General features: G+C 37.5%; 1 protein-coding gene across 1 annotated transcript in view; it reads left to right on the top strand.

Annotated features, from left to right (window-relative positions):
• Nucleotides 1-27,648, top strand: part of LOC145771456 (damage-control phosphatase 1-like) — a 72,863-nt gene continuing 45,215 nt past the window's right edge. The window contains exons 1-2 of the mRNA XM_082583177.1: nucleotides 1-157; nucleotides 17,118-17,223. Coding sequence (XP_082439303.1) covers nucleotides 120-157; nucleotides 17,118-17,223 — 144 coding nt within the window. The 5' untranslated portion in view covers nucleotides 1-119. The remainder of the gene's footprint in view (nucleotides 158-17,117; nucleotides 17,224-27,648) is intronic.

Here is a 27,648-nt window from a genome sequence, read left to right as displayed (position 1 = left end):
TAAGGAAATTTTGTAGTTTTTAAAAGCCGAGTTAATTTTTTGAAAATTGGAAAAGAGAAATTCTTTGTTGCAGTAAAACAGTAGCAATAGTCATAATCTCCACAAAAAAACCAACAAAAATGAATTCTCCTTCGTCACTGTCTGCAAAGTTTACTGGGTAAGTTTCATTTCAGCTTGTTAATACAGTCGACTTCGCTTAATTCGGACACTTTGGTTCCACTCACTTTTGTCCGAATTAAGCGGAAAATCAATTGTTTGTTTTATGAAAATCAATTGTATCATTTCATAAAGGCAGGCAACGCATTAAAAATACCGTTCTGTTACCGGTACGTAATAAATGAATTGCAGCTGCGCTATACTGCAGTAATTGGCACTGATCGCATAAAACGCACAAGAATTATACCTTCTGGTTAGATGTACTGTACAGTATTTCGATACCAAGCGATTCAACAAATATATTACTTAGGTTATTCCAAAAAGAATTTTTTTTTTCTTTTTTAAGTGCTCATTTATTTTTGAGCTCCAAATGGTTAAAAAGTTAAGTTCCCAAAGTTTCATAGTGATTTGTTTACCAGGCCTCGAAACTGAAGGCGGCCATCGCGGCCATGGCCGCGATTAACCTACAAAAACCGACATTTTGTCCGCCGGTCTCGCCCTTCCGTCGGCCGCATTTGTCCGCCATGAAGTTCCGAGAAAATTTTACGCAAACGGCCTTGTGAATAAAGTACTTTGCCACTTATAATCACAAAGGATTAAAAAGCAGTCAAAGCACCAGATAAATCATAATACACACTGTCTATGCTTGAATTGTTAACATTATTGATTGACCAAGCAGCTGATGTCTGACATAATCAGGATGCAAGTGACATCACAATACACTTTATTGGTGCGATATATTCAGTCTTCGAAATTAGCGTCGGCAATAAAAATGCCGAGGCCACAAGAGCGCTTGTAAGGTTAGGATTAGACATTCCTCCCAGTCGTTATGGCACAGCCATAGATTTGTTCCTTAGTCAACACCCTGATGGAGCTCTATGAAAAAGAAAGAGGCGTGTGGATTGGTATCAAAGCCGCAAAACGTGGACGCTTCATTGCGAAAGGCGAAGACGGTGTAGATTTACAGCCAAGCCTCTTGATGTGTCTGATTCCAGTGATGACGTGACAACTTCGTGCTCCGATACAGCATCTGATGATTCCGATTCTGACAGCTAGTTCTTTATCAAACAGACTTTGTGTTGTTTGCAGTGTCGCAATTGTGCCAAAATAATGTTAGTATATACGTAAATCGAGGCAATCTTCTCGCAGGGAGCTATTAATTTGTTACCGGTACCTGGTTGAGCAATTAACGTTGTTTTATGATAATTCAATGTTGCTAGATGTCGAATTAATGTAAAACAAACGTAAATTTCTTATTGGGCATTGTTGTTAAGCAGTATAACCCGCCGGAAAATTAAATTGATCTGTGCTGACTCGAACGTTGAATCAACCCAAAATTAACCTGCCTTTCCGTCCGTGAGTTATTTAACGTGAATTACTGTAACAGCGTGCGACGTGCGTATCTTGTTGCTCGCTTTATCGCTACTTTTGGTATTATTACATCACAACAAATCAAACAGTGCGGTCGTGATAGACTACTCTAGTATATTTTTCGCTTCTCGTTTTACATGTTTTGGTACAATTGTTTCGTAATAAACGTTTACAGCAATTGCCGAGGCAATTTCAACTTTTGTCGTTTGGCCTCGGCAACGTTTCTGCCGAAATAAAAATGTGCTAATTTTGAAGACTGTATGTTGATGCGTGACGACGTTCCGATGGCTGCCATGTGCTTGTGATTGGCCGCCGAACAGCTTGCTTCAGTCGGACACGTTTGGCCGCCGGAAAAAAAAAGTTGTTTCGAGGCCTGGTTTACTGTAAGTACTGCCTAGAATTTTTCATTTTTTCAAAAATCTCAACCTTAAACCATGCAAGAGGTGACAATATATATGTCATTTTTTCAGTACGAAATTTTTTATACCGGTAGTCACTGTTCCCTATCAAGTAATTTAAATGAAAGGATGGATACTATAAACTACAAAGTAAAGATTACTATGAAGTAAAGAATTTTGCATATTTGTACATGATTTTAACCCCAATTTGGACAAAAATCATGCTTGTTTGAAACTTGTGGGAAGAACTAACTGGAAAAGGTGATCTGGTACTATGACACTTCCTCAAATGGGCGATCTACCTAATACAGAAAGCATATCACTAAGAAAACAAATCAATAGCTTTTTTTCCCTAAAGTCTGAACCTTAATTCATTTGTCCAGGCAAACACTCACAATAGTATTTCAATAAAATTTAAAATTTAATTTATGTCGTGGAACCGGTTTTCGTTCATTAGAACTCTTCAGCACAACTGGATCGAAACAAAATTACTTGAAACAAAAATTAGCCTACAAAATTAATAGATGTCACTGTCAGCATAACTGTACGGCACAAAATTTTGCAACACAGTACATGCCTTCAAACTCGTTTTTTTCGGCAGCCATTGTGGCTTACCGGGAGCTCCTTCTCGGCGGCCAAATCTGCGTGCTTGGAGGCCAAAATACAAATAATAACGATAGCACAAGTAAATAGAATTAAACTTGCAACAATGCTAAAATGATCACTCAGCGTTGTTGAAGGCTGGGCCTGGGCGACGTCCTACAATAGAATCGTTACACCACGCAATAACTGCTTTATCGGGATTGTAATCTAGGACTGCGGGACCATCTAACAACACTCGCACGAGTGTCTCCAATGTGGCTGATTTTAAAGAAGTTGGCCACTCCCCTAGACTTCTTTTTAGCAACGAAAAACAACGTTTGACATGAGTTGACAATGACCGCAAGGTAATAAAATAAGTATTTCAATGATGTGAAGGACATTACTAAAAAGAAGCATAATTTTTGCAAAATATGATCAAAAAATGTTTTCCCCTCTGATGTCAACTAACTTAGTTCTCTTTTTTAACAACGATTCAATGTCTGACAACATCGAATCGACATAAAAACGACAATATTGCCAGCCGATGTAAATTAGCACTTCGGATTAAGACTTTGTTAAAATAAATGTCGGGAATTACAAACAAGACTTACAGCGCTGGTGATCGCAGATGGATATCTTCCATCAATAACAAAAATCTTCCCGCACAATGCAACAGTGGCGATTATGACGCGCTGACGTAATTTTGCGTCACTCTTTGATACTACATATTTTCGACAGTTAATCCACGATCATTCTATTGCGAAATTAAATAATTGGCTAGAAGAGACCGGCGACCAAACTTGGCCGATTGAGGAGGTAGCACCGGCATTCATTCAAGCGCTACTTAGTGGCCATGGCCGCAGGCTGCTTTAAGGCTTGACAGTAGGTGACATCATTATAACATAGCATGATGCCCTTCTTTGTATACCGGACACTTGTAGGCTATCATTGCTCAATACATAGTGAGCTGATAGATTAGCATTATTGCTATATCTTATCTTGAAACTTGAAAAAAAATTTGCCTTTTAGTAAACAAAAGTGCCCTATTTTCGTAATCTTGCCCCCCTAGTCAAAAATCGTTCCGGCGCCCCTGGATACCAGGATATTGTTTTCTGTGTCTTTCCACAACTTGAATAAACTGTTTTTGTAATTCATCCTGGGTCATCAACACATTGAAGTCGCTAAATAGTTTTCCAGCTTTTCCAGCAGAGTTGTTTACTACTTGATAGCCTTTGACGATATCTTTTGCCACTTTATAGCTTTCCAGAGGATCCCACAGTTCAATATCTTGATGAAAAAAAATCAAGGCAAGCTATTTTATTTAATTTATCAAAAAATAAAATAAATGATCTTGGCCATCTACCGTGCATGGTTGAAGGCACCTGGAAACCGGAAGCGTACGCCACGCTGTGAGCTTTCTCCAAGAAAATTAGAGCAACTTTAATAAGATCCTGATAATCATCCCTCGGTACTACTGTTGAGTGTAAAATGAAGAAATTTTACTTTTTTTTTTCTTGAAATCCGCGAGAGTGGTTTGCAAACGAGGATCATCACAAACTTCATAATGCATCTTTGTTGAGGCTTGACCACTTCTTGTTGAATCTTTTAAACAACAAAATGGTTAGAGCTAAAGATGAACCACAGACAGCAGAAAATACATCACCGCATATAATTTCGTGTATGTGATGCCTACCCTACAGGCTAACCAAACCAGTTTTCATTCCATTTCCCTTTCCAGCAAGTGACAAGCTCCATTAATAGACCCAGTGTTTGAAGCTGTAGTGTCAAATGACATCCCAACAATCACATCATTCCAACTCCAATCTTCAACAGCCTCGAAAACACGCTTGGAAATCAGAGCCCCTTGTACCCCTTTCAACGTTCGAAACACCTAAAAGCTTTTCATCATTCTTACAGGTGACGATTATTGTAATTCTATCTTCTTTTTCCTCATTCCCGTTTATTGATGGAACAATTTTTCCATCCCAATGAACCATAACTCCTTGCCATCCTTCATTCCTTCAACGCTTCTTTTCAGTCACTCGGTTTTGTATTCTGGTTTGAGAGGACGATAGGTTTGAGGACTGCTATAGCAGCCAGCCTTTAAGAATGGATGAACTTTTAGTATCTGAGTGCCTTGGGCAGCACATTAATAGGTATCCACTATCCATCCGTATGTTTAATCGCGGTGCGCGTAGGGATGGGCAAAATAGAATACCGAATATAGAATAACCGGTTGTGAAGCCTAACCGGTTTCAAAATGCATATGAAATCGGATAATTGAAACCGCTTTAACGATCGACTTCGTAGTTCGTACCGCTCCGTCTGGTCGCAACGAATTCGCTGCAGCGAAAGTAGAATTGTTTATCGATTTAGTGCAATCCGCCATAAGAAAAACGTATGAGTTTCATTGTTCGCATTAAAGAGATCTTTCTTGTCAAGCGCAATAGTTTTGTGTATCTGCCACATCTGCTTCTTCAGAGAGATGTTTTTCAAGTGCAGGTTGAACTGCCACTAGTGTTGGGCGATATTGAAAAAAACGATGATGATGATGATGATTATGTGCCTGATCTGATACAGACGTTGGCGATCATGGTCTTCCAAACTCCAAACAGAAAAAAACGATACGATATTTGAAAAAATACTTGATATTTCGATACTTTTGTTCTAATTAAGAAAAGAGTTTCTCAGTCTTTGAAATTAGCGTCGGCAATAAAAATGCCGAGGCCACACGAGCGCTTGTAAGGTTAGGGTTAGACATTCCTGCCAGTCGTTATGACACAGCCATAGATTTGTTCCTTAGTCAATACCCTGATGGAGCTCTGCGAAAGAGGCGTGTGGATTAGGGTGGATCAGAAAAAACGAATTTTTAGGTTCAGCTTAGTGCATCTGCCAAAAGATGCAGTTTGGGCTATCTTTTACATTGGTACTTGAAAAAACATTTTTTGACCCCGTTTGACCCCTATCCAAGAGCTCTCTAGTGACCGCCGAGGCAAAATTCCTTAAATTGACTATAATTTTTTTTCTAGTGGGTGCAGGCTAGTGGTTTTGGTGTCTATCCCCACTAAATCAAGTCTTGGGAAGTCATTTCTGCAGTCTAAAATCATCTATGGGCTAGCAAAATGACATCAGAGCCTTTATTCAGCAAAAATGCTTGAAAAAGTTGGAAATTTATTGTTTTTTTTAAAAAAGGGCAAAGAAAACCAAATTCATAATGCTTCTAAAGGTATTGCTGTTAATACACTGAAGCAAACATATAAAAGCAAACAATTACCGTATGAAGTTAATTGCAAAAATGTTGCCTTTAATTTGTGCATCCAATTATCCATAGCATTACAGTAATGGACACAAAATGCATGACAACGAGTTCAGGCGAAATCAGTATGTTAGTGTTTTGTTGAGGAGCTTATATCAAATCCTGCAGACATATCATTCTTAAAAGGAATGATGGCAGACAGGACAGCCACAATAGCCGGATTTGACTCTATTTTATTCGCACGAGTCAGAAGGAAAGAAAGTAGGATTCTTAGTGCAGAAAAACGACAAAAACACTCTAAAAAAAGAAACGCAAAAACTGCTTTTACTGTAGCTCTTAAGATAAGGAACTTTTCTGGTCAGGTTGTTTACATCACTTTGGTGAAATCGTTGTGTCATGTATCTTTGAAGATTTGAAGCTAAAGGTTTTAAAATAACCAGAAATGAGCATCTTCATAAGACTCCGCAATAACTGGGGTTCTATTCCACAGTGGCTAACTGCTAAGTACACTGGATATCAACAGCTTTCCAGTAACAACACACGATCTCATTCAGAACCTCAAAGATGACGTTCAACTTGCACAAAGCAAATACAACTTCATTTGAGGCGACTATAAATAACTTATGAACTTGTGCAATGTGCATTGCTTATATCAGTCCTGGTCTACAAAATGTGAAATTCTACCGTTCTGGGGCCACACACAAGGCCAGATGGATGGCCAAATTGATTCATTCCTATTAATTGGTGCTACTGGAAAATCAAATGGCTAAGTTACCTAAGGGAACTATCACATCAGGTTCACAAATGGCTAAACTGAAAGATCTCATGAATTTTATTTCCCTCGTCTACTGTATATATTGGTTTCGGTGTAGTGTTGCTGTAGATGCTCCTTGGAACCGTTTGACTATGTACAAGAACATTCTCAGATATGGAGCAGTGCATAAGTTAATATCAGATGCCGCTGAACGTAGCTTCAAACGTCAATTTTGGTATCTCTCTGCTGAGATGGTACCACTGGACTGGCACTGTTCAGCTCTGAAGTTCAGGAAGAGGTAAACATCAGATGGCTGATGAACTTATACATGTAAAACCTACAGATCCTGTTTTTACACCAGCAGATTGGTTTGGCACTGGCCAGCTACGGACCACGTTTTCCATCAGAAATCAATCTGGAATCAAAACTGACAAATTTTATCACAAAGGACTCTCGGTTCTTTTTCTCTGTTTTAGAGATAAATGATGATTTTCTTCCTTTATCAGTAGAGAAATGGTCTGAATCAGAGTCGTACCAGAAAGCTGTTTACAATGTGGCTGAACATGGAGTTAAACTGAGCACCGATTACCTACATTGTGCCAGAAACGAGGAACATTATCAAAACACTTTACAAATAGTGGAAGCTAACAGAAAAGACACACCTAATTTGAGAAAGGAAAAAAACTAATATCCTCTTGCACAGATTAGACTAGTCGATCACATTGCCTTCTGTGACAAAATGTGTTAGTAAAAGTTTACAGTTACTGTATACATACAGATTCAATACCAGGCTTTCATGTAGCAAACTTACTAGCCTATATTGGTAACTTTCTATGGTATTTGATCTATTTCGATTGTGAAATTAGAATTTTAGACCACTTCCGCTCACTGGAGTTGTATTTTTAGCTATTCCAACGCTATCTTTTTTTGTATCATTTTAGCTATTCCAACGCGTAAAAAATGTGAATTCACAGACAACTCGTATAGACAAGCATGTTCTTTTAATTCCCTGTACGATAGATAGTCGAACAGGCAAAAGTTTTATGCATATTATTTTGTTGAAACATACAAATTCTGTTGAGAAGTGTGAAAATACCGGTAATTCAATATTTACTTAATGGCAAACCTAAAAATTTGAATGGGATGGTGGCCCACATAAACGTGCCCCAATTCTACTGATTTTTGGACCAGCAAAGATTCTTGGCTAGTGGAACAATCTCACAAATCTACAAGTCAATAGTACAAAAAAAAGTAAAAAACAAGGGGGTTGAGTGCACACTACCCAGGATGTGTTCAATGGGATGCTTATTGCTTAATGCTTATTCAGAAGCCAAATGCAAGTTTTGCCTCTATTAAACATTATATAAACTCAATTAAGTTAAGTGTGATCAGATACTTACAAACATTGAAATAAACAATATCTAAAGCTGTAATAAATGCAATAGTTAAGTTTACACTATCAAATAAATATATATATATGCGGCATGCAGCTGCACTATTGTATGCTTCTGTAGTCTATTGGACCTCATATCACCTCAACCACCTCATTGGACTAGAGGCCAGTTTGCACACAAATGGTCACATCCTTGTGTGTTTTACCTAGGTTACACTTTTTTTAGTATTTCATCCATAAAACTGCCCAAAATATCTAAAAATGCCATTTGTTTCCCATAAAATGCCTTTTTAGAGCAAAAATGTCATTATGCAATTTTGGCTGCCCATGCATCATTTTAAACTGCAGAAGTGACTTCCTAAGACTTGATTTAGTGGGGTTAGACACCAAAATCATTAGCCTACACCCACTAGAAAAAGTATTATGGCTAATTTAAGGAATTTTGCCTTGGCGGCCACTAGAGCGCTCTTGGATAGGGGTCAAACGGGGTCAAAAAATGTTTTTTCAAGTACCAATGTAAAAGATAGCCCAAACTGCATCTTTTGGCAGATGCACTAAGCTGAACTCAAAAATTCGTTTTTTTTGATCCACCCTAGTAGGGTGGATCAAACGAATTTTTTTTGATCCACCCTATTGCCCAGCCTCTGTCGATCGTTATGGTGAAGTCCAGTGATAAGAGGGTTATCTGCTGTTGTTTGTTCAATTTCAAAGTTAATAGCTAGGTGCACTTGATTGAGGGCGTTTTGGATGGCAAGAGCTTCCCTGTGTTTCTCGGCAGTCGAGTGTAGCAGGAACTCAGCGATAGACACGTGTTTCGCCCATGAGGCTGGGCTCAGCAATACCGCATGGATGGCTAGTGTGGAGGCTACGCCGGTAGGGTTAGCGAAACACAATGCTCACTGTTCTATGGTGAGTAATTAGGTAGTGCTGACGCCAGGAAAATCGCTCCTTTTCAACAAGAGCTTCCCTGTTGTTGAATGTTGAGTGTCAACAACAATGTGTCGTCAACGTATCGTCTGTAGCACCGGCGCCGAGTCCCGGGCGGGCGGGCCGCGCCCGCCGGACATTTCAGGAATTAAAAAAAAAATTAATGCAATTTAAGTCCCAAAATTTCTGTAACCATCTGCCACCTTCTGATCCTAGCCTACTTACCTTATTCGCAGGGTTTTGTCGCCATATGATAGCCCCTACTAGACCTATTAATTAAGCTATTAGTTTTCGTCAATTATTGCCATTGTAACATTCATGCAACGTTAAACAACGTTGATTCGCCGTTAAGCGAGCAAAAGTGTCCGGCCGCGCCGTTTGTCTCCACTCTGCCACTCGTAGCCCAGTGCTATAAATTAAATAAATTGCGCAAACATGCGAGGAACTTCATTTGCGCAAAAGTCAGACCTCAATTTCCACTGCTTTTACATCGTTTTAACATCGCCAGATGTTTTATCGTTGTAAAAACTGTAGCATTGTTCTTCAAAGGAGTAATTTTCTCTCAAAAGACGTTATCAATTAACTCTGCTGCCAAAATGCTCTATTTTGTCATCTCAATCATCACAGTTGCGTCTGTTACGTCACTGATAAGAAATGTGCACACCTGTTGGTTTGGCTGGATGAAACCGTTGGTTGTCATTAGTTGCAATTCAGCTCCTTCGTTATATAACTGTTCTAATTGTAGATTCAATGTAAGCTCGGTTCAATAGCGCAGTTTATCGCTAAATGGCTTCTCGGGAGCTGAATTGTCGTGAAATCGCTTCTGCGTTGCATTACAGCATCTTGTTTCTTATCTGTGCGCCCGCTAGGAGCGACTAACCCACCGATGTATCGTGTGTGTGTTATCGTGTTGTATCAACAATAGTAATGTAATTATGGAACTAGTACAGTATTGCAGTTTTCGTCCCGCAACCCGCACATACCAATCACAAAAAATATGCGGAACTGAATTACCAGGACCAGACGTTGTTGCGTACCAATTACATTTATTACTTGTTTCCAAATCGTGTTAGAGGAGACATATACTTAAATGTAAAACTAGGCTAGCCCAACAACCTCGCAAAATCGCCCTTTTGAAAAACACACAAAATAACCTTCATGATGTGACAGCGTGTTCGCCCGCCCAGCTATTTTGAAAACTCGGCGCCTATGGTCTGTAGAGGGTGAGGTTCGTCTGGTTCTATAGTGTCTGCTTTTCAAGGGTATCCATGAAGAGGTCGGGTTTTTGATGGAAAATTAAGTTACTTGTCACTCAAGCCTACCAAGTGTTTACCTTTGAGTGCCTCCCCAGACGGCAAAATCCGTCATTTTTACATCAATGTAAAATCCGGTATCAATGTAAAAATGACAGATTTTGCTATCTGGGTAGCAAATATCCTAAGAATCAAGACAATGTCCTTTAATGCAAATGTTGATATCATCTGGACAACAATTATAAAATTATATAAACAAATTGATGGTGTGGCAATGGGCTCTCCTCTGGGTCCAACACTTGCTAATTTCTTTTTGGCACATATTGAAAAAAAGATATTTTCTGAAACTGATGTGAACTGCCATCCTCAATTGTACCTATGTTATGTTGACGACGTTTTTGCTATATTTAATGATGATAATTCTTGTATGCAGTTTCTCAACATTCTCAACTCGCAACATCCTACTATAACTTTCACGGTAGAAAAAGCCAACCAGACCATTCCCTTTCTCGATGTCGAAATTAAAATTAATAAAAACAAATTTGACACTTAGGTTTGGCGAAAACCAACCAATACCAACCTCCTTCTCAATTTTAATGCTGTATGTCCTTCTACCTACAAATCTGGATTAATTAAATGCCTGCTCAAGCGAGCACAAGATATTTGCTCTAATTTTGATAATTTCAATATTGAAGTCAATCGTTTATGGTCTTATTTTATTGCGAACAACTACCCTACATGGTTTTTCAATAAGGTGCTGAAGGGGTTTTTGGATTCATATTCTACGCACTCTCAAGCGAACGAACGTGAATGGAAAAACTTTCTTACAGTTCCCTTTGTGGGTAAAGCATCGAGACGCTTTGTCAGTAATATGTCAAGTTTTATCAAAATGAAGTTCAACGTGGATATTGTTCCTGTGTATAAAACGTTCAAAGTTGGCTATTATTTTCAGCTTAAATCTAGGACTCCCTCCTACTTGTGTTCAAATGTCGTGTACAAGTTCACTTGTTCGCATGACGCGAATTCTACATACATCGGTATGTCTACGCGGCATTTGGCCACGAGAGTGAGGGAGCACTTAAATTTAACTAATTTGAACAAGCAAAGTACCATTAAAGATCACATATTCGATTGTCAAACATGTTCTAATAACAAACCATCCTTGGAGTCGTTTGGAATTATGCGTAAATGTTCCACCGAATTCGACACTAAAATCCACGAGGCTTTGCTAATAAAATCATACATTCCTCGCCTCAATACACAGTTCTTTGCCTCAGGCGCTTCTTATTTATTCAACGTCTTTTCTTGATGCGTCTTTGCCTCGTGTAATTTAAACGCCATGTGATGTGCCTTTCTCCTATGCTCTGCCATTTCATTTTGCATTTCGTTTTTCAATTCAGTGTTTAGATTAGTTATTCATTTTCAGTGTAGATATGATAAGCAGTTATTTTTTTTTGTTACTTGATAAGGGCTGACGTGTGTATGGCCGAAAACGTTTGTAGCTTATAGTTTATGTTCAATTTTAATGGATTATGTTAAATGCCGTGTGGTTGCTTGGTTGTATATGTTTACAATTCAAAACTGTAGCCTAGGGAACTAACCGGATCGGATAGGGAACAATAGGGAACTAGCCGAATCGGACTGTAGCTGAATAGGGAACTAGCCGAAACAAGCTATTTCGGTATTATCACCTAGCCAACCTGACATCATTGTTTTATGCGGGCCGTTAAGGTTTGACATCAACTTCAACGATCATGTTACGTAGTAAGAACGATTGTAATCCTACACGCAAAAATAAAAAAATAGATCTCTTAAAACAGCTCTTTCTGCTGTTTTGTCTCATGAGCTTTGCATATTGCTCAATAAGTGCATAAAGTTTAGACTTGACAAGAAATTATTAAATTTGAAAAGTAAGTTTGAACGTATTCAAAACTTTTACTTCGGCCGACGTCATTTCACACTCTGTAATCTAAGTCGGCAAAGATTTTTCCGCAGCTAAAGTGCGTTCATTTTGGAAACTCCCGATCTGGAGACAACAGCTTGTCCCATGTATAAGTTGAACTTGTCTTTTTGAGGTGAAAATCACTTGCAAACAGCTCGACCTATACGCGAGTATATACGGTATTATATGAAAGACTAGGCTATAAAGATTTTCGATAAAAAACAGAAGCGAAAACACTTCGCAGTTGTTAACGCTTTGAAGGTAAGTAATTAACAAAACAAAAGCAAAACGAGGTTAATGAAATTGATAGCGGGTTTCCACTCTGCTTGAGATCATCATTTTTTGCGTTTTATTTCGATAACTTCACTGTCTTGATCGTTGTTATTACTCGCACGAAAAGGAAATGAATCCGCTTGTTTTCCAACTGTTCCAATTATGAGCTAACAATATCAGAATTTTTACGGAATGGCCCGTTTCGGTGAGTCCGATTCGTTGAGTTTCCTATTCGGTGAGAGCCTTTTTCGGTGAGAGCCCTATTCGGTGATTTTATTTTAGACTATAGGGTACTGTAGCCTAATTATCATTGCCGTTTAGGGTTAGGGGTTAAGGGATAAGGGTTAGGGGTTATGGGTTAAGAATTATGGGTTAAGAGTTACGGGTTAAGGGTTACGGATTAGGGTTAGGGGTTAGGGTCTTATTTCAACGTTTAGCGACGTTAAAACGATGTAAAAGCGGCAATGATAATTAGGCTGCGGTACCCGATAATTTTCAAAAAACAATCACCGAATAGAGCTCTCACCGAAAAAGGCTCTCACCGAATCGGACTCACCGAATAGTAGCAGACCCGAATTTTTACGACTAGGTGTACTGCATGCGTAATTCTAATCGTCTCAAGCAGCAGTTCTAATAAATTCAGTTTGCGACCTAGTGTCATTATAAACAAGACAGTAAGCTTAATCAAAGACTATTTTAATTGAGTAATATAGTGTTATGGTTATGCAGGCCTCGAAATTCATGTCCGCTGTCACAGCATGTGATCTCCGCGGGAAGTACCATCTAGATCGGTCATATTTGTCCGCCGAGAAATAACACAGGAACTAGCGATACAAATAGTTATTGCATAGCACAAATAATTGTTGCAAGAATTTCCCACGCATCTAGAAAATGTAAATACTGTATATTAGGGTGGCCCTTAAAAATCATTTTTCTGAAATTTACTGCTCCAAACCCTTAAAAAGTTTCGTCCTTACAAAAAATGAGGTCTTGCAAAAAAATTTTTAATTTGAAGATAATTTAGAGGGTGCACAAGACCCCTCAAGTTCCGCATCCCCCTAAAAATGCAAAATTTGGATATCTCGAAAACCGCTTGAGCTAGAGATGTGCTTTTGGTGTCTAAAGATGCAGAAGACAAGGTTTTCTATATGCTTTCTGAACATTGAATATGCCTATCTTGAGTAGAACAGCAATAATTTTGAAAAAACTACTTTTTAGGGGTTTTGCGTGTAAGATTCATAGTTAAGCAATAGTGCAGACCAAAAACCACAATTTTACAATTTACCTTTCTAACCTGTTAAATTGTGATGTTACAAGTAAACAAATAGAACATTGCAAACATGTGTTTTAGGGTAGTAGGGTGGTCCTCACACAAATAACAAGGTCGGGTAAGGCGGTCCTTACGAGAAAATGCATGTAAAGTCTGAGATTCGGTAATTTGTTTTTGAAAAAGGCTACAAAAGCACTTCTTGTAGTCAAAAATAGGAAATCAATGCGCAATAAACTATATGCTACAAGGCATAAGCTTAGCATTATGACAAATTATTGGGCTTTATCGGAATATCAATCACTGACGGCAAAATTAACTAGCTTTTCGCATTGTTTTGGCATGAAAATCACATAGTTTTTCTGTCCGCATTGTTAATTGTTTGCCAACACATGCTTGTCAGCTTTATTGCAGTTTGGAAATCGTTTCCGAAGGTCTGCAACCACCTGCATCAGATACTGAACCTGTTCTTCATTGTGAGTGAGGATGCGGTTATTATTCCTCTATGAAAGCTACACCTCGCTTAGCGTGGTCATCTGTGACAGTTAGAGTGTCTACTATGTTTGATGCCTCACAGTAACCATCACAGATTGCCCAGGTTTCTGGATCCTGTTCCAAAAACTCAGTTGATATGTCCAGTTTTTTTGAACAGTGACAATGACCCCTTAATGACCTGGTCAGACAACTCCAGTCGATCAGCCATTGCAGAATTGATTGTCCGTCGTTAAGGGGCATCCTCAGTTTCTTCCCGCTCTTGTATTGCTTTAACCATGAGTCTTTAGGTTTGGGCCGATACAGACTGATCAAAAAAGGCAAGGGCAGCTAGTTCTTCAGACAGATACCACAGGTGGGAGGAAAACGTGGATAATACAGCATTCGACACTGCATTGTTAATGCTGGAATATGTTTTAAAAGACTTCAAAAGATTTAGATCGTTATTCGGGGTTGCAGCAGGAGATTCTATCTATGCCTTAAGGTACAATTTTGTAGCAAAAATACACATCTGCAAGAGCCCACTCCTTTCTCTTTCTGCAAGTTTGAACTGGTCATAAAACATCCAAACTTTTAATGAGTACAAAATCTTCGACATCCATCTAGCATGATGCATTGGGCCAGGAATTATAAAATGAACACCTCTCGGAGGAATAGCTCCCATAAAAATTAATGAGAGCTGTATAAATTCTCTGTTATCATCATCGTCACGTAAATCTTTTCTTTCCTTCAAAGATTTTTTAGCCCAAGCTATTATAGATCCACATCGATGATTGCATCAGCTATTTCTTTGTTTTCAGCTATTGTGGTGAACCTCGTATTGCCTATAAACTCCCAGCGTGTTTGAAATCTTTTAAATACCAGAATATCTGGTGAAGCAGTGCTTCTCATGATTGTGGCAAAAGCTATTTGTACTAGCAGCTCATGAATATGATGGCAGCATGCTAGATACAATAGATCTTTTTTCAGCTCTTGTTCAATGAGGACACATGAGCCAAGCTTTCGCCCTGTGTTGGAAGCAGTAGTGTCAAATGATAATGCAATCACTTGTTCTTTTAGGCCCCATTCATTGAAAGCTTCTACAGCAGCTTTTGCTTGTTTTGATCCCGTTCCGTTTGGCTATTTTGCTACTTGCAACAGCTGAGAAACCCCATTACCAGTTACAATAATCGGCAAGCGGTCGACATGCTGTTTGGTTGTTAAGTCTCTGAGAAGCTTTCCATCCCAGTTGACAACCGCAGGAACATTAGCTCGGAACTCAGCTTTAAGTTTTACATGAATTTTATGAAGTTTTACATTAGCTCGGAACTCAGCTAGACTTAGGGACATGAAAACAGTACTTACAGGTTGTTAAAGGTTATGAACATTGTGTATCTGATGCCCAGGTCGCTGGATTTCTAGCCACTTTAAACAGGTTAGAAAGGTAAATTGTAAAATTGTGGTTTTTGGTCTGCACTATTGTTTAACTATGAATCTTACACGCAAAACCCCTAAAAAGTAGTTTTTTCAAAATTACTGCTTTTCTACTCAAGATAGGCATATTCAATGTTCAGAAAGCATATAGAAAACCTTGTCTTCTGCATCTTTAGACACCAAAAGCACATCTCTAACTCAAGCGGTTTTTGAGATATCCAAATTTTGCATTTTTGGAGGGATGCGGAACTTGAGGGGTCTTGTGCACCCTCTAAATTATCTTCAAATTTAAAATTTTTTTGCAAGACCTCATTTTTTGTAAGGACGAAACTTTTTAAGGGTTTGGAGCAGTAAATTTCAGAAAAATGATTTTTAAGGGCCACCCTACTGTATATATCCCGTAGCTTCCATATAAGCAGGAAAACTTTCAATTTTTACGCTGCTTCAACAATTGATGACATTGAATCAGCGTAACAAAGGTGAATTTTTAACTAAGAATCAATGGGAGTTACTGTACTTCTACACCAATCACGCGCAACTTAGTTCAAGTCTTACGTCACAATGTCTGGCTTTGATCTCTGAGTAATATTGATAAATCAAGGTTGGTTACAAAATTAGATTATACGAGTAGGCTATTACAGCAAGATGCAACAAAAGTTGTTAAGTTTTGGTATTACAGTTAGAAAGAAAAGGCTCAGGGAAAATTTACTTTCGCTCACATGACACGCAAAAATAAACCCAAAGAAACAAACTTTGCACAGCAGAATAGTAGCGTTAGTGTAGAAGTTTTGCGACTTGTGCCCAGAGCATTGTGACGCAATAAGCCACACGACCTGGTCGGTGGAAGTTAATCAATTATGCGACGTATTAAGCAACTACACGGCGCTTTTCCGCTTTGACTCTTCAAGCGCACGTCGTTGGTCTGATGAAAGCCTTTCAGAGTGACTTCGCTGAAATTTTAAAAAAGCCTTCTAAACCGCAGCTATAGTTCTCAAATGGCGAAGAATTATCAAGATAAAGTGATTAAGCATGACGATCGACGTTAAAACTGGTGTGTCCGCCGTGAGATTTAATTTGTCCGCCGAGATAGCTGCTCAGACCAGACACGTTTGTCCGCCGTCAACAAAAACAAATTTCGAGGCCTGGTTATGCCATCATCACCTTCCTTGCCCCCCCCAAGGTTTTTTGAAAAGTCGGCACCTATGATAGCACATTACCAGGGAACTGTGTTCCGAAAGCTAGTGTAAATTGTTATTACCACAGCGAACTCGCAGCATCAGGCTAAAACAGGTCATTAATATTTACATTGTGAAATAACTTTTTATTGTTGTTCCACAAATAAGGAAAACGAATAGCTGCAAACTAACTGTGGTTGGTTTGTGTGGATGAAATTTTTGTGAAATAAGGAAATGCAAACCGTGTTATTAAAGATTGCACTGGTGCAGGCAATGCAATAAATTTTTGTATTTTTCTAGTTTGTTATTCCACACATGATATTACATTTAAGAACAATTGGACTTAAACGTGTCGTAGGGCTACTGTATTGATAGTGTCACTACCCCTCAGTCTTTTCAAACATAACATTTTGAAACAAAGTATTTGCATTAACAATATTAACCATGAAATCTTTTAATATGCAGGTCCTTTGCTTATGATACTGTTAAAGATCGCATTCCCAGAATATTAACAAAAGTGATTGACGTCTGTCATAGACATGTCAGTGAAGTCAATGAAAAATACGGAGAGGTTGGTAAAACGCAGTTGTCACATTATCTTTTTTAGTTGGATAAAAACGCCAATGTGGCAACTCGGGATCAAAGTGTCATTCCACCATCACAGCGCCAAAACCACTTCTGTCATAATATACATTGTAACTTCAGTGAATTAATGAATTAATCGAATTTTTCATGACTTTGCTGCTCAAGAGATGGAATGACATTTTGATCTTGATTATTTTATTGCAATCTTTTTTATGATGTTGGTAAGAGCGCAGTATCCTTCCATTTGCCAAAAAATACTGTTGGACAAACTAATATTTTTAGCAAAACTGGAGATTGGATAATAACTACAATTAGAGCAAACAAGTTTTTACCGAATCAGAATTACTGACATTTCGCTTTAATTTATTGAATTAGACAACTAGAATTATCTATAGTTGTCCAAATGTCCAAGTCTGCTATCAAGAGCTTACCAAAGAATTGTTTTTTGATATTTAGCAAAAAACGATTCTTTAGTACCTAAAGCAATATTGCTTTGACCACGTTTGAGTGCAGTACATGAATTAATACGAGTAATACGTGAGCATGAGTGACCAGTTTCCCATATCGCAGTACATGAATGATGCAACTTGGTCATTTGGCTTACTAGATTTTGATAGAAATTCAGAACTCAGAACAAAGTGGTGCTGTGATGACAGTTGTCGATAGGACTTGTTGTGATGCATTACCTGCAGTCCTGGGACATGCAGGTAATGCAAGTGACATGCAGGTAAAATGTTTGCATTAAGGTATATTCTACAGATCAAAGAAAACTCTCTAATTTTGCCGAATGCCGACTAGAGCTGGGCGATATTGGTAAAATCATTTCGATACAATATTACCAAAAATAAAACGATATTATCAAACTTTCGATATTTTACGGCGAATTGCGAACTATGATTTTAATTAAAGAGGCAAATCTTCTGCGGTTACCCCAAGTAATGAAAAGAACACTAATTCAAAAGCGTTTTGAATCTTTCAGACAGTTGCTCACATTTTCTTTGCATTTTATTCTCCTTCGCTTTTTCTCTTCTTTCTCTTCTCTTCTTACTTTTGATTAGGAAACTTTGATAAAGAATCGGCAATTTTTTTTGATACCGATTCCGATTCTCCAAAAATTGCTGATACCTGCCGATTTCGATTAATCGGCACATCCTTAGTTTTCATGGAAATAATTGTAACAGACACTTATGAAGTGTTTGTTACAATTATTTCCGTTTTTGTTAAACTCTGAATTATCCAACCAACTGCAGCTCAACTTCTTGCTTTACACTATGTCTCTCGCTAGGTATTCGACAGAACAAAGCAATTCCGCAACAACGCTGCGTTGACATAAAGGCGGTACTCACTGCATTGTTGTTGCTACGGCAACTGCCACACGCTGGCAATTCCTGGTGAGAGAAAGCCACGTTTGATCTTTCCTCCGAATGGTCTCACTTTCGTTATGTTACAATCAAACTTCGGTTCCATGTCAGCATAAGGGAATATGAATATGACATCATAATGAACATGACAATAAAATAACCTGAATACTGAAAAGTTTGGGTGTTCATCAGGACAATTATCGTTTCTAGCACTAGTTGCTACGTTCATCTGATGAAATTGAAAGTAAAGTTAACAACAAACAAGATGGTTTATTGCTTTACTGACGTTTCGCGCAACATGACAATGCGCATCTTTAGAGTGAATAACATACAAAATAAAATCTCACCAGGTTATATACTGCAGTGCGATTGAAGGCAAGAAAAAATAAAACACGCAATATTTAAAAAAAAAAATTGGCCAATGATGTGTGAGCGGTTACTTTCCACGTTAAATTACGTAAAAACTTCCAACAATATAGTGATTCCTCTAAACCCGAATTTTTGGTAAAATAACCCGAAACACAAATTTCAAATAAAACAGGCTAATGTGTGTTCAAACTCAAAAACTGAAATGGCACAGGCAAGAAGATTGCTATCCCTATTTCTGCACTAAAAATTAGACCAAAACCGCTTTTCAGATTGCAGCAATCAGCAAATATTTCACCTAGGCCCAAAACCCTGTCCCTAATAAAATTGAAAACTTTCTGACCGTCTGCACTAACTTTGCTGTTAAATCTCTTCTGGTGAACCTAGAATTGCCATTGAAACATCAATAAAATCGGAAAATAATACTCTAACGCCATGTGGCAAATAAAAGTTCAAAACAGCAACCTCTAGATGGCGATAGTAAATATTGTGCATTCAAGCAATTTTATCAATGCGCAATAGCGTCCATGCTTTTATTATATCCGTTTTGATCTGCTTGAAGCAGAGAAATGTCAGTGTTCATAATAAACATGTTCATCTGTTTCTGCAAGTCCACCAATAATCCAATATCCACTGCTTCTAGCAAAGTGAATTTTATGGCACAATTTCTCCATTTTTTTGCAATGTCGCATTGCTGTGTTGAATAATTGTGTTATTGTAAAAGTAAAACTAATGTAGTACTTATAGTACAACCTAAAATTAAATACTAAACCTAAGTAGCGCTAACGCTAACCTAAGTACACTAACGCTATAGTAGCGTTAGTGTAGAAGTTTTTCCGACTCGTGCCCAGAGCATTGTGACGCAATAAGCCACACGACCTCGTTCGGTGGAAGTTAATCACTTATGCTTATGCGGCATATTAAGCAGCTACACGGCGCTTTGACTCTTCAAGCGCACCTCGTTGGTGCGCTTGAAGAGTCAAAGCGGCTAGTCCGGCTATGAAAGCCTTTCAGAGTGACTTTGCTGAAATTTTAAAAAGCTTTCTAAGCCGTAGCTATAGTTCGCAGAATTATCAAGATAAAGTGATTTAAGCATGTCGATCGACGCTAAAACTGGTGTGTCCGCCGTGAGACTTAATTTGTCCGCCAAGATAGCTGCTCAGACCGGACACGTTTGTCCGCCGTCAACAAAAACGAATTTCGAGGCCTGCATGTATCCAACATTATCCATCCATCATCCAATTACAACCGTTCAACAAGACGAATACAAAAAAACCGCAATTTAGTTTACAATCCACTGCCATCAGTTTACATTGATATAACCAATAACGTCAAAAAGAATAAAGTGTTATTCGGCATGGTTGAATAATCTCGGAATGGCCCGTTTCGGCTAGTTCCCTACTCGGCTACAGTTTTGAATTGTATTTTGTATTTTATTCCACAATATTCATATCGTTTCTTTTGCATTCCGACCAGGGATATCTAGAGAAGGGGATATGAAGGCTCGCAGCGATTGCCTTATTCTCATGACACTACCAGGGCGGTAGTTTGTAGTGCTGTAAACATGTGGTTCTTTTTAAAATCGTAGAAAGTTTTGTAGTGCAGCTGGTACAATGAGCTACAGGAAACAGTTAGCAAATGCTACGTAGAGCATATTTAAAGAATACTTGTTTACAGAGACAGTTGAAAAGTTACCAGTAAGCTGTTTTTTTTTTAACAAAGCCTTTGCAGCAGGCTGGATGTAACGCAAGTATACGGGTAGTTGAATTAACAAGCAACCATGAGCATGCTGTAAATATCCAGGCCTGATTCTAATAGCGCAATGCAAGTTATCATAACAAGATTTATTAAACTACTATTGGTGCCAATTGTCATTTTACGATAAACACAGATTATTTACGATAAACAAAAGCCCTTCTATTGTCAGGCGTAATAAAAGCCTTCGTATCCCCTTCTTTAGATATCCCTGATTCCGACAAAGAAAAAGTCAATTTCAAGCTCATTAAGAAAGAATTTCTAAATGCTGTCGCCCCGTACATCGATTGCATGTTCAACATAGTCCCAATTGCGGTGCTATCTTGAACAAAAACAGGAATACAATGTGTGTTCATTATGAACACCAAAAAAAATGGCGGAAAGGTTGTGAAATAAAGCGTTCAGCAATTTCAAATTTAGACTGCTTAATCAATGAATCTCAGCCCATAAAATAAGAACAAAATCGTATTAAAAAAACGTAAAATTATGATTTTAGTCAAATTTTTCCCAAAAAAGTGTTCACAATAGCCCCTCCTTACTGTAAATTGAAATTAAATTTAGCGCAAAATGTTTGAACTATTAAATTGAAATGTTTGCTCACATAAAATCGATTTGTATTCTACGTCACCGTCTGTATGCAAACTTGGAAAATATTATAATCCTCAACTATTACAAAATTCTAAATCCAACGATGCCTTCTGTTTATTTGAAGAGCTTGTTTCCAAAACCGCTTAGGCGCCACTTTTACCAAAATTGAGTTTAAATTGTCATTAGGTAGAGTATTACCATAGGTACCTACTATCAATTCCTTTTTTTCCAAAACTTTCTCTTTCTGCTTCAAATTCGACACTAAAAATTGCGTTTTCTTCCAAAACCGCTTACGCGCCATCACACTTTGTTTCCAAAACCACTTGCATCCACAATTTACCAATCATATTAAGCCATTGTATCATGTGACATATCGCTGATTGTTAAACCGTTTTCGTCATCGTTTCGTGATAAGCAGCAGTGTTACCATTTGGCAAATTTCACTACCAAATTCGAGATTTGGCAGAATTTTACGTTGTTTGGCAGTAAAATTTTGAGTTGGCAGAATTTTGGCAAACATTTTTGGTGAGTTGACAGTCAGTCTCTGGTCAGTTTGGCAAAATTTAAAATGTGTTTGGTAGTTTGAAGCATCTACTATCTGGCAACACTGATAAGCACTGTTATAGGCGTGCAGCCTATATTGTTGCAGCAACCAACTTTGCTTAGACTGCTTAGTAGCCTACTTGAGCTTTATAACTGTGTTTTTTTGCTTTGTTTAAAGTGGATTTGGATTGTGGTGATGAATTAGTAGTGGTCAGCTTGGAAAAATGGTTTCAAAAATTGGTTTCTGTCATTCTGGCAATTTTTATTCTCCAGTTTATTTCCAAAACCGCTTATATCCACATTTCTAATTTTATAAAAAGGCGATTCTAAGCCTTCTAATATTCCTTAGATCTGGACAAACGTCATGGCTCAATTCAGTAGGTAGTTATATACATCGTTAGAAATTAAAAGCGCATTACATTTACCAAGCGAAACTGTCATAAACGTTTTTTGTGGTTTTCTCGAAATCACCGAAAGTGGATGTAAGCGGTTTTGGAAACAAGCTCTTCATTTAGAGAATATTGTATTTTATTCCACAATATCGTTTCTTTTATAGTTGGAATTATCGAAGCTTTAGATGAGTGGGGTTTAGACATAACCACTGAGATCTTAAATCATATTTATGACACCGGAAGGGTCTGCTACTATTCGGCTAGTCCGATTCGGCTAGTCCGATTCGGCTATTACCCTTTTCGGCTACAGCCCGATTCGGCTAGTCCGATTTGGCTGATCCGATTCGGCTAGTTCCCTATTGGGCTACAGTCTTTATCTGTTAGTTCCCTATTCGGCAATTTTTTGAAAATCCAACGATAATCCTTCTGTAATCCAACATCGTTTCTTTTGCATTCCGACAAAGAAAAACAAATTGAAATGAAATTTAGCGAAAAATGTTTGAACTATTAAATTGAACTGTTTGCTCACATAAAATAGACAACGTCTTCTGTTTATTTAGAGAATGTTGTAATATCGCTTCTTTTATAGTTGAAATCATCGAAGCTTTAGATGAGTGGGGTTTAGACCTAACCATTGAGATCTTAAAACTAAAAAGCGAATTAAATTTATTTTTGAACTATCAATGTTTGCTCAGATAAAATTGACATGTATCATGCGGCGTCGCCGTCTGCATGCAAACTTAGAATATATTAGAATCCTCAACTATTACAAAATTCTAAATCCAACGACACTTTCTGTTTATTTACTGTAGAGAATTTTGTATTTTGATCTCGAAGCTTTAGATGAGTGGAGTTTAGACCTAACCACTGAGATCATAAATCATATTTATGACACCGGTTACATCCCTAGTGATATGGTACGTTCCATATTCATAACTTTACCAAAGAAAACCGGAGCAACAGAATGGTCACTCCACAGAACAATTAGCCTTGTGAATTACGTAACAAACAGCTTACTCCGAATCATGTTGATGAGATTGAGACCAAAACTACAATCGGAAATTTCAACAGCACAGTTTTTATTTGTTCCAGACAAAGGGACCACAAAAGGAATTTTTTATATTAAAAATGATAACAGAGAAATGTATGTCCGGTTCTTCTGTTTATTTAGAGAATTTTGTATTTTAATTCGACAATATGGTATCTTTTGCATTCTTGCATTTTATCCAGTGTTTACCTTTGAGTGCCTTCCCAGACGGCAAAATCTGTCATTTTTACATTCATTCAACGTCTGCAGACGTTGAATCAATGTAAAAATGACGAGTTTTGATGTCTGGGTTCGTTCAAAATATGTGTTTTACATGAAAACAACAGTTTTCATGATTACCAATAGGGGTTAATGAGATAAAGTCTCAGCGAAAACGTGTCAACGAAAAAAAGACAGTTGCCAAATAGCGTTTGCAATAAAAGATGAAGTTAAAACCTAAGTGGCAGTTTAGAGTAAACCTGGGTTTCGGCGTTACATGACCTGAAATTCCTTTGGTTAGTTCCTTCGTTAGACTCTCAGTTGATGTTACTTGATCATGGCAGAGGAATCGATTAGTACGCAGCGCAAAGGTGAGGTTTTTCTACATAATGGCTACATGTTTCAACTAGCTCAATATAGTCCAGACGGGCTTAAGAAATACTGGCGTTGTTCCCGACGTGATGAGAAATGCAAGGCTCGCATCAACACTTGTGTGGCAACAAATCAGGTAATAATGTGTGTTATGATGACTATATTTTGATCATTTGAGAAAATGTGCCAAGAAATGTCAAGTACTTGAATTGTAATAATTGCAACCGTTGTTCACCTGCATTGACGTTGGACCTGGGAATGCACCACGGACTGCCCTACCCTAATAATAACAACTGCTTTGATAGTGACGTTGTGCTATTACTTATTACTAGGGCCATTTTTTTACCTAAAAAATTGAAAAATATGACTTTATTTTTTGAAATATATGATAATATATGACTTTGTTTTAAGCATCAAATTTATGCTAATCTCTAATTAATAACTCGTATGTAAGTTTTTACATGTATTTTGAACAATAACACACTCGAACAACTAACAAAACACTTCTATTTCACTTGAAAATCACTACAAAAATTCAAATGTCTAATGCATCCACTGGCGCCGACTTGCGGGGTGGCCAGCCACGCCACCCCATAACCTCTATGGCATGATGGCAGCCACCCCGTTTAGGTTACATTACTTACTGCAAATAAATGTAATTTGAACGGACGTTTAAATCTTTTTTTGATTATTGGTTTTCGCTTCAAGTCAACGTAAAGCAAGAGGTGAACCAATACAGTATTGCGAAGAAAATGATTGTTTTTGTCACAAGCATGATACTTGCGTAACATCAAGCAAGCTACGTGAAGATTACGCAACACGTGGCTACGATTTGTTTCCTTGTTGTTGCGATCGTTTTATTTGTTACTTTTCATAAGTCATTGTTACATTTGTTAGGTTTACAATGGGATTTATTAATCAATAAAATACGATCTTTCCATTGCCTCTCCCAAAAATCTTTTTTGAAAAATTTTAAACTGCTTAATATCGCTATAAATTATGACAGCTATAAAATACTCGGAAATAAAATTAGCTCCACCCCCTAAATGAATATCTATTTTCAAATTAAAAAAATGCAATTTTCGAATGCTTAGTAAAAATCAAACAAAAACATGCAGTTTGAAAGTTTATAGGTTGCCATATTGTGCTATCTGCCACCCCGTGCAAAAATAAAAGTCGGCGCCTATGTGTAGGCCTACCTACCAAACCAGCTACTTAGTAGTACGAGTCAAAGCTCTGTACTCGAAAAGTACCCTTGACTCTTGAGGTCTCAGCACTGGTTGACTTAGTCGCCGTTAAGCTGAACTATCGTAAGTCCAAATTTTTCAAAATTGCGTTTTTGGTTGTTTTGATATCTTTATAAACTACAGTTTATTTTGTTAAAGCATCGTAAGTCCATCTGCTTTAGTTTTGATGATACAGAATGATGAACTATCGCAAATTGGAGTTACGATAGTTTTGCAAAATAATAAAATGGGACTTACGATACTCTGCTCTGAAAGTAATTTTACACGTTTCACGTTAACACTCCCTTTTCTTTTAGGTAATTTTTCTTTCAATCGTTTTTTGCATGTTGATATTCAAGGCTTACTTATATTTCTTTCTATTTCGCATAACAATTTTGCTGTTTTATTGTAACTACGTTTCGACAATTTTTTATTGTTAAACTATCGTATGTCCATACTCATTTTTCTAACGTTCAATTTTTGCAAAAAAGAATTATCTTTTTTTCAACAACAAAGCTCCATGAAAGACAATGTATATATAGTTTTCATGTTTTTCCGTTAGAGAACTTTTAGAAAGATCAAACAATGTACAGCAAACACAGCGTGAACTTTAAAATTCAATTTTCTCAAAACTGCATTTTTGGAGTTACGACGGTTCAGCTTATTAGCGACGTAGTGGCCTACTGCAAGTGTTTATAATGTTCAGAGACTGGATTGTGTGTTGCAAAATAATGTGTCAAGATGATGTCACAATGCAAATTAACATCAAACAGCAAGCGCTATTACTAGGCTACAGAAAGTAATAAAAATGTTGCTTCTAATGCTAAGTGAGACTCAGCGTGAGAACTCTCATTGCCTCCCTTCCACAAATTATTATCAAAGTTCAATGTCTACAGGAGCTGTTTGAACTGCATTTACAAAGTTACTCCGGCTCAATCTTTGTATTTTGAAGTAAAAATGAAGTCATATTTTATGATCTAAAACAGAAAATATAACTTTTTATGACTTTATAACTTCTTAAACAGACACCGTAGAAACGTCGTTGTTTCACTGTTATCGGTTTGACAACTTTCTGCATTACCAAAAAAATATGACTTTAATGACTTTTACTGGCCCTACTTATTTCACAGGTAGTGAACACTGGCAAGAATCAGCATTTTTAGAAATGAAGACGATGTTCGATCAAGCTCAAACTTTCAGGAATGTCGTTTTATGATTATTCGCAAGAAAGAAAGTTTGTAGCAATGAAATCGGAGAAAAAGTCCGTTTCGACCCACCCTACTTGTTATGTACCGTATTGATTGTATTGACTTGTTAAACTAGGGATTGGAATTTTGTAATAGTTGAGGATTCGAATATATTCTAAGTTTGCATACAGACGGTGACGCAGGATACATGTCAAGTTTATGTGAGCAACATTTTAATTTAATAGTCCAAAAATAAATTCAATTCGCTTTTTATGTTTCGCTAAATTTCAATTCAATTTATTTTTCTTTGTCGGAATGCAAAAGAAACGATTGATGATGATTATGTGTCTCATCTGATACAGACGTTGGCGATCATGGTCTTCCAATCTTTTCTGTCATTTGCCATTCGTATAAAATCGTTCGTTTTAACTGTTGTGTTTGTGGCCCATTGATTCAATCTGTTTAAATAAGTTAATCTTTGACGGCCACTGCTTCTTTTTCCCATCCCAAATCTCCCTGTCTGTAAATATGACCTACAAATTGCATCTGGCGCCTTCTAACTGTTCTTATTATCATATCGTTACTTATTGTCTAGCATTCACATCCGTAGGTTAGAATTGATATTACATATGCTTTCAAAAGTTTAATTTTGGTCTTTGTTGTCATGTTGCGATTCCTGAAGACTATGCTCATTTTACTGAAAGTATCCTTTGCTATAGCGATTCTCTTTTTAATTTCAGTGTCACTTTGCCATCGCAAGTTATAGTGTACCCAAGATATTTCAATTTATCAACTTGTTTCACACCATTGAGTGCAACACACCATTGAATGTATGGTTGCAATTTGGATAAGTTTTCATTTTTGATACGGTCATACATTCTGTGTTTGAATTTAACTCTTACCCATTCGTGTACTGTTATTGACAGCACAATTTAATAAGTCCTGTAGATCGTTTGCAGATTCTGCTATCAGGACTGTATCATCATTCATCAGCGTATCTCAAGCTTGTTACATTTTGTACCCCAACCTTTACTCCATTCATATGTTCGATGTCTCTCAAAATCATCTCACTGTAAGCGTTGATAAGATCTGGAGATCGGACACATCTCTCTGTTATCATTTTTAATGTAAAAATTCCTTTTGTGGTCCCTTTGTCTGGAACAAATAAAAATTGTGCTGTTGAAATTTCCGATTGTAGTTTTGGTCTCAATCGCATCAACATGATTTGGAGTAAGCTGTTTGTTACGTAATTCACAAGGCTAATTGTTCTGTGGAGTGAGCATTCTGTTGCTCCGATTTGGTTTGGTAAAGTTATGAATATGGAACGTACCATATCACTAGGGATGTAACCGGTGTCATAAATATGATTTATGAT

The sequence above is a fragment of the Aplidium turbinatum genome, chromosome 1, assembly GCF_918807975.1.
Source record: "Aplidium turbinatum chromosome 1, kaAplTurb1.1, whole genome shotgun sequence".
NCBI lineage: Eukaryota > Metazoa > Chordata > Ascidiacea > Aplousobranchia > Polyclinidae > Aplidium > Aplidium turbinatum.
Note: the sequence above shows the minus strand (reverse complement) of the source record. Positions and strands in the feature narration are given on the sequence as shown.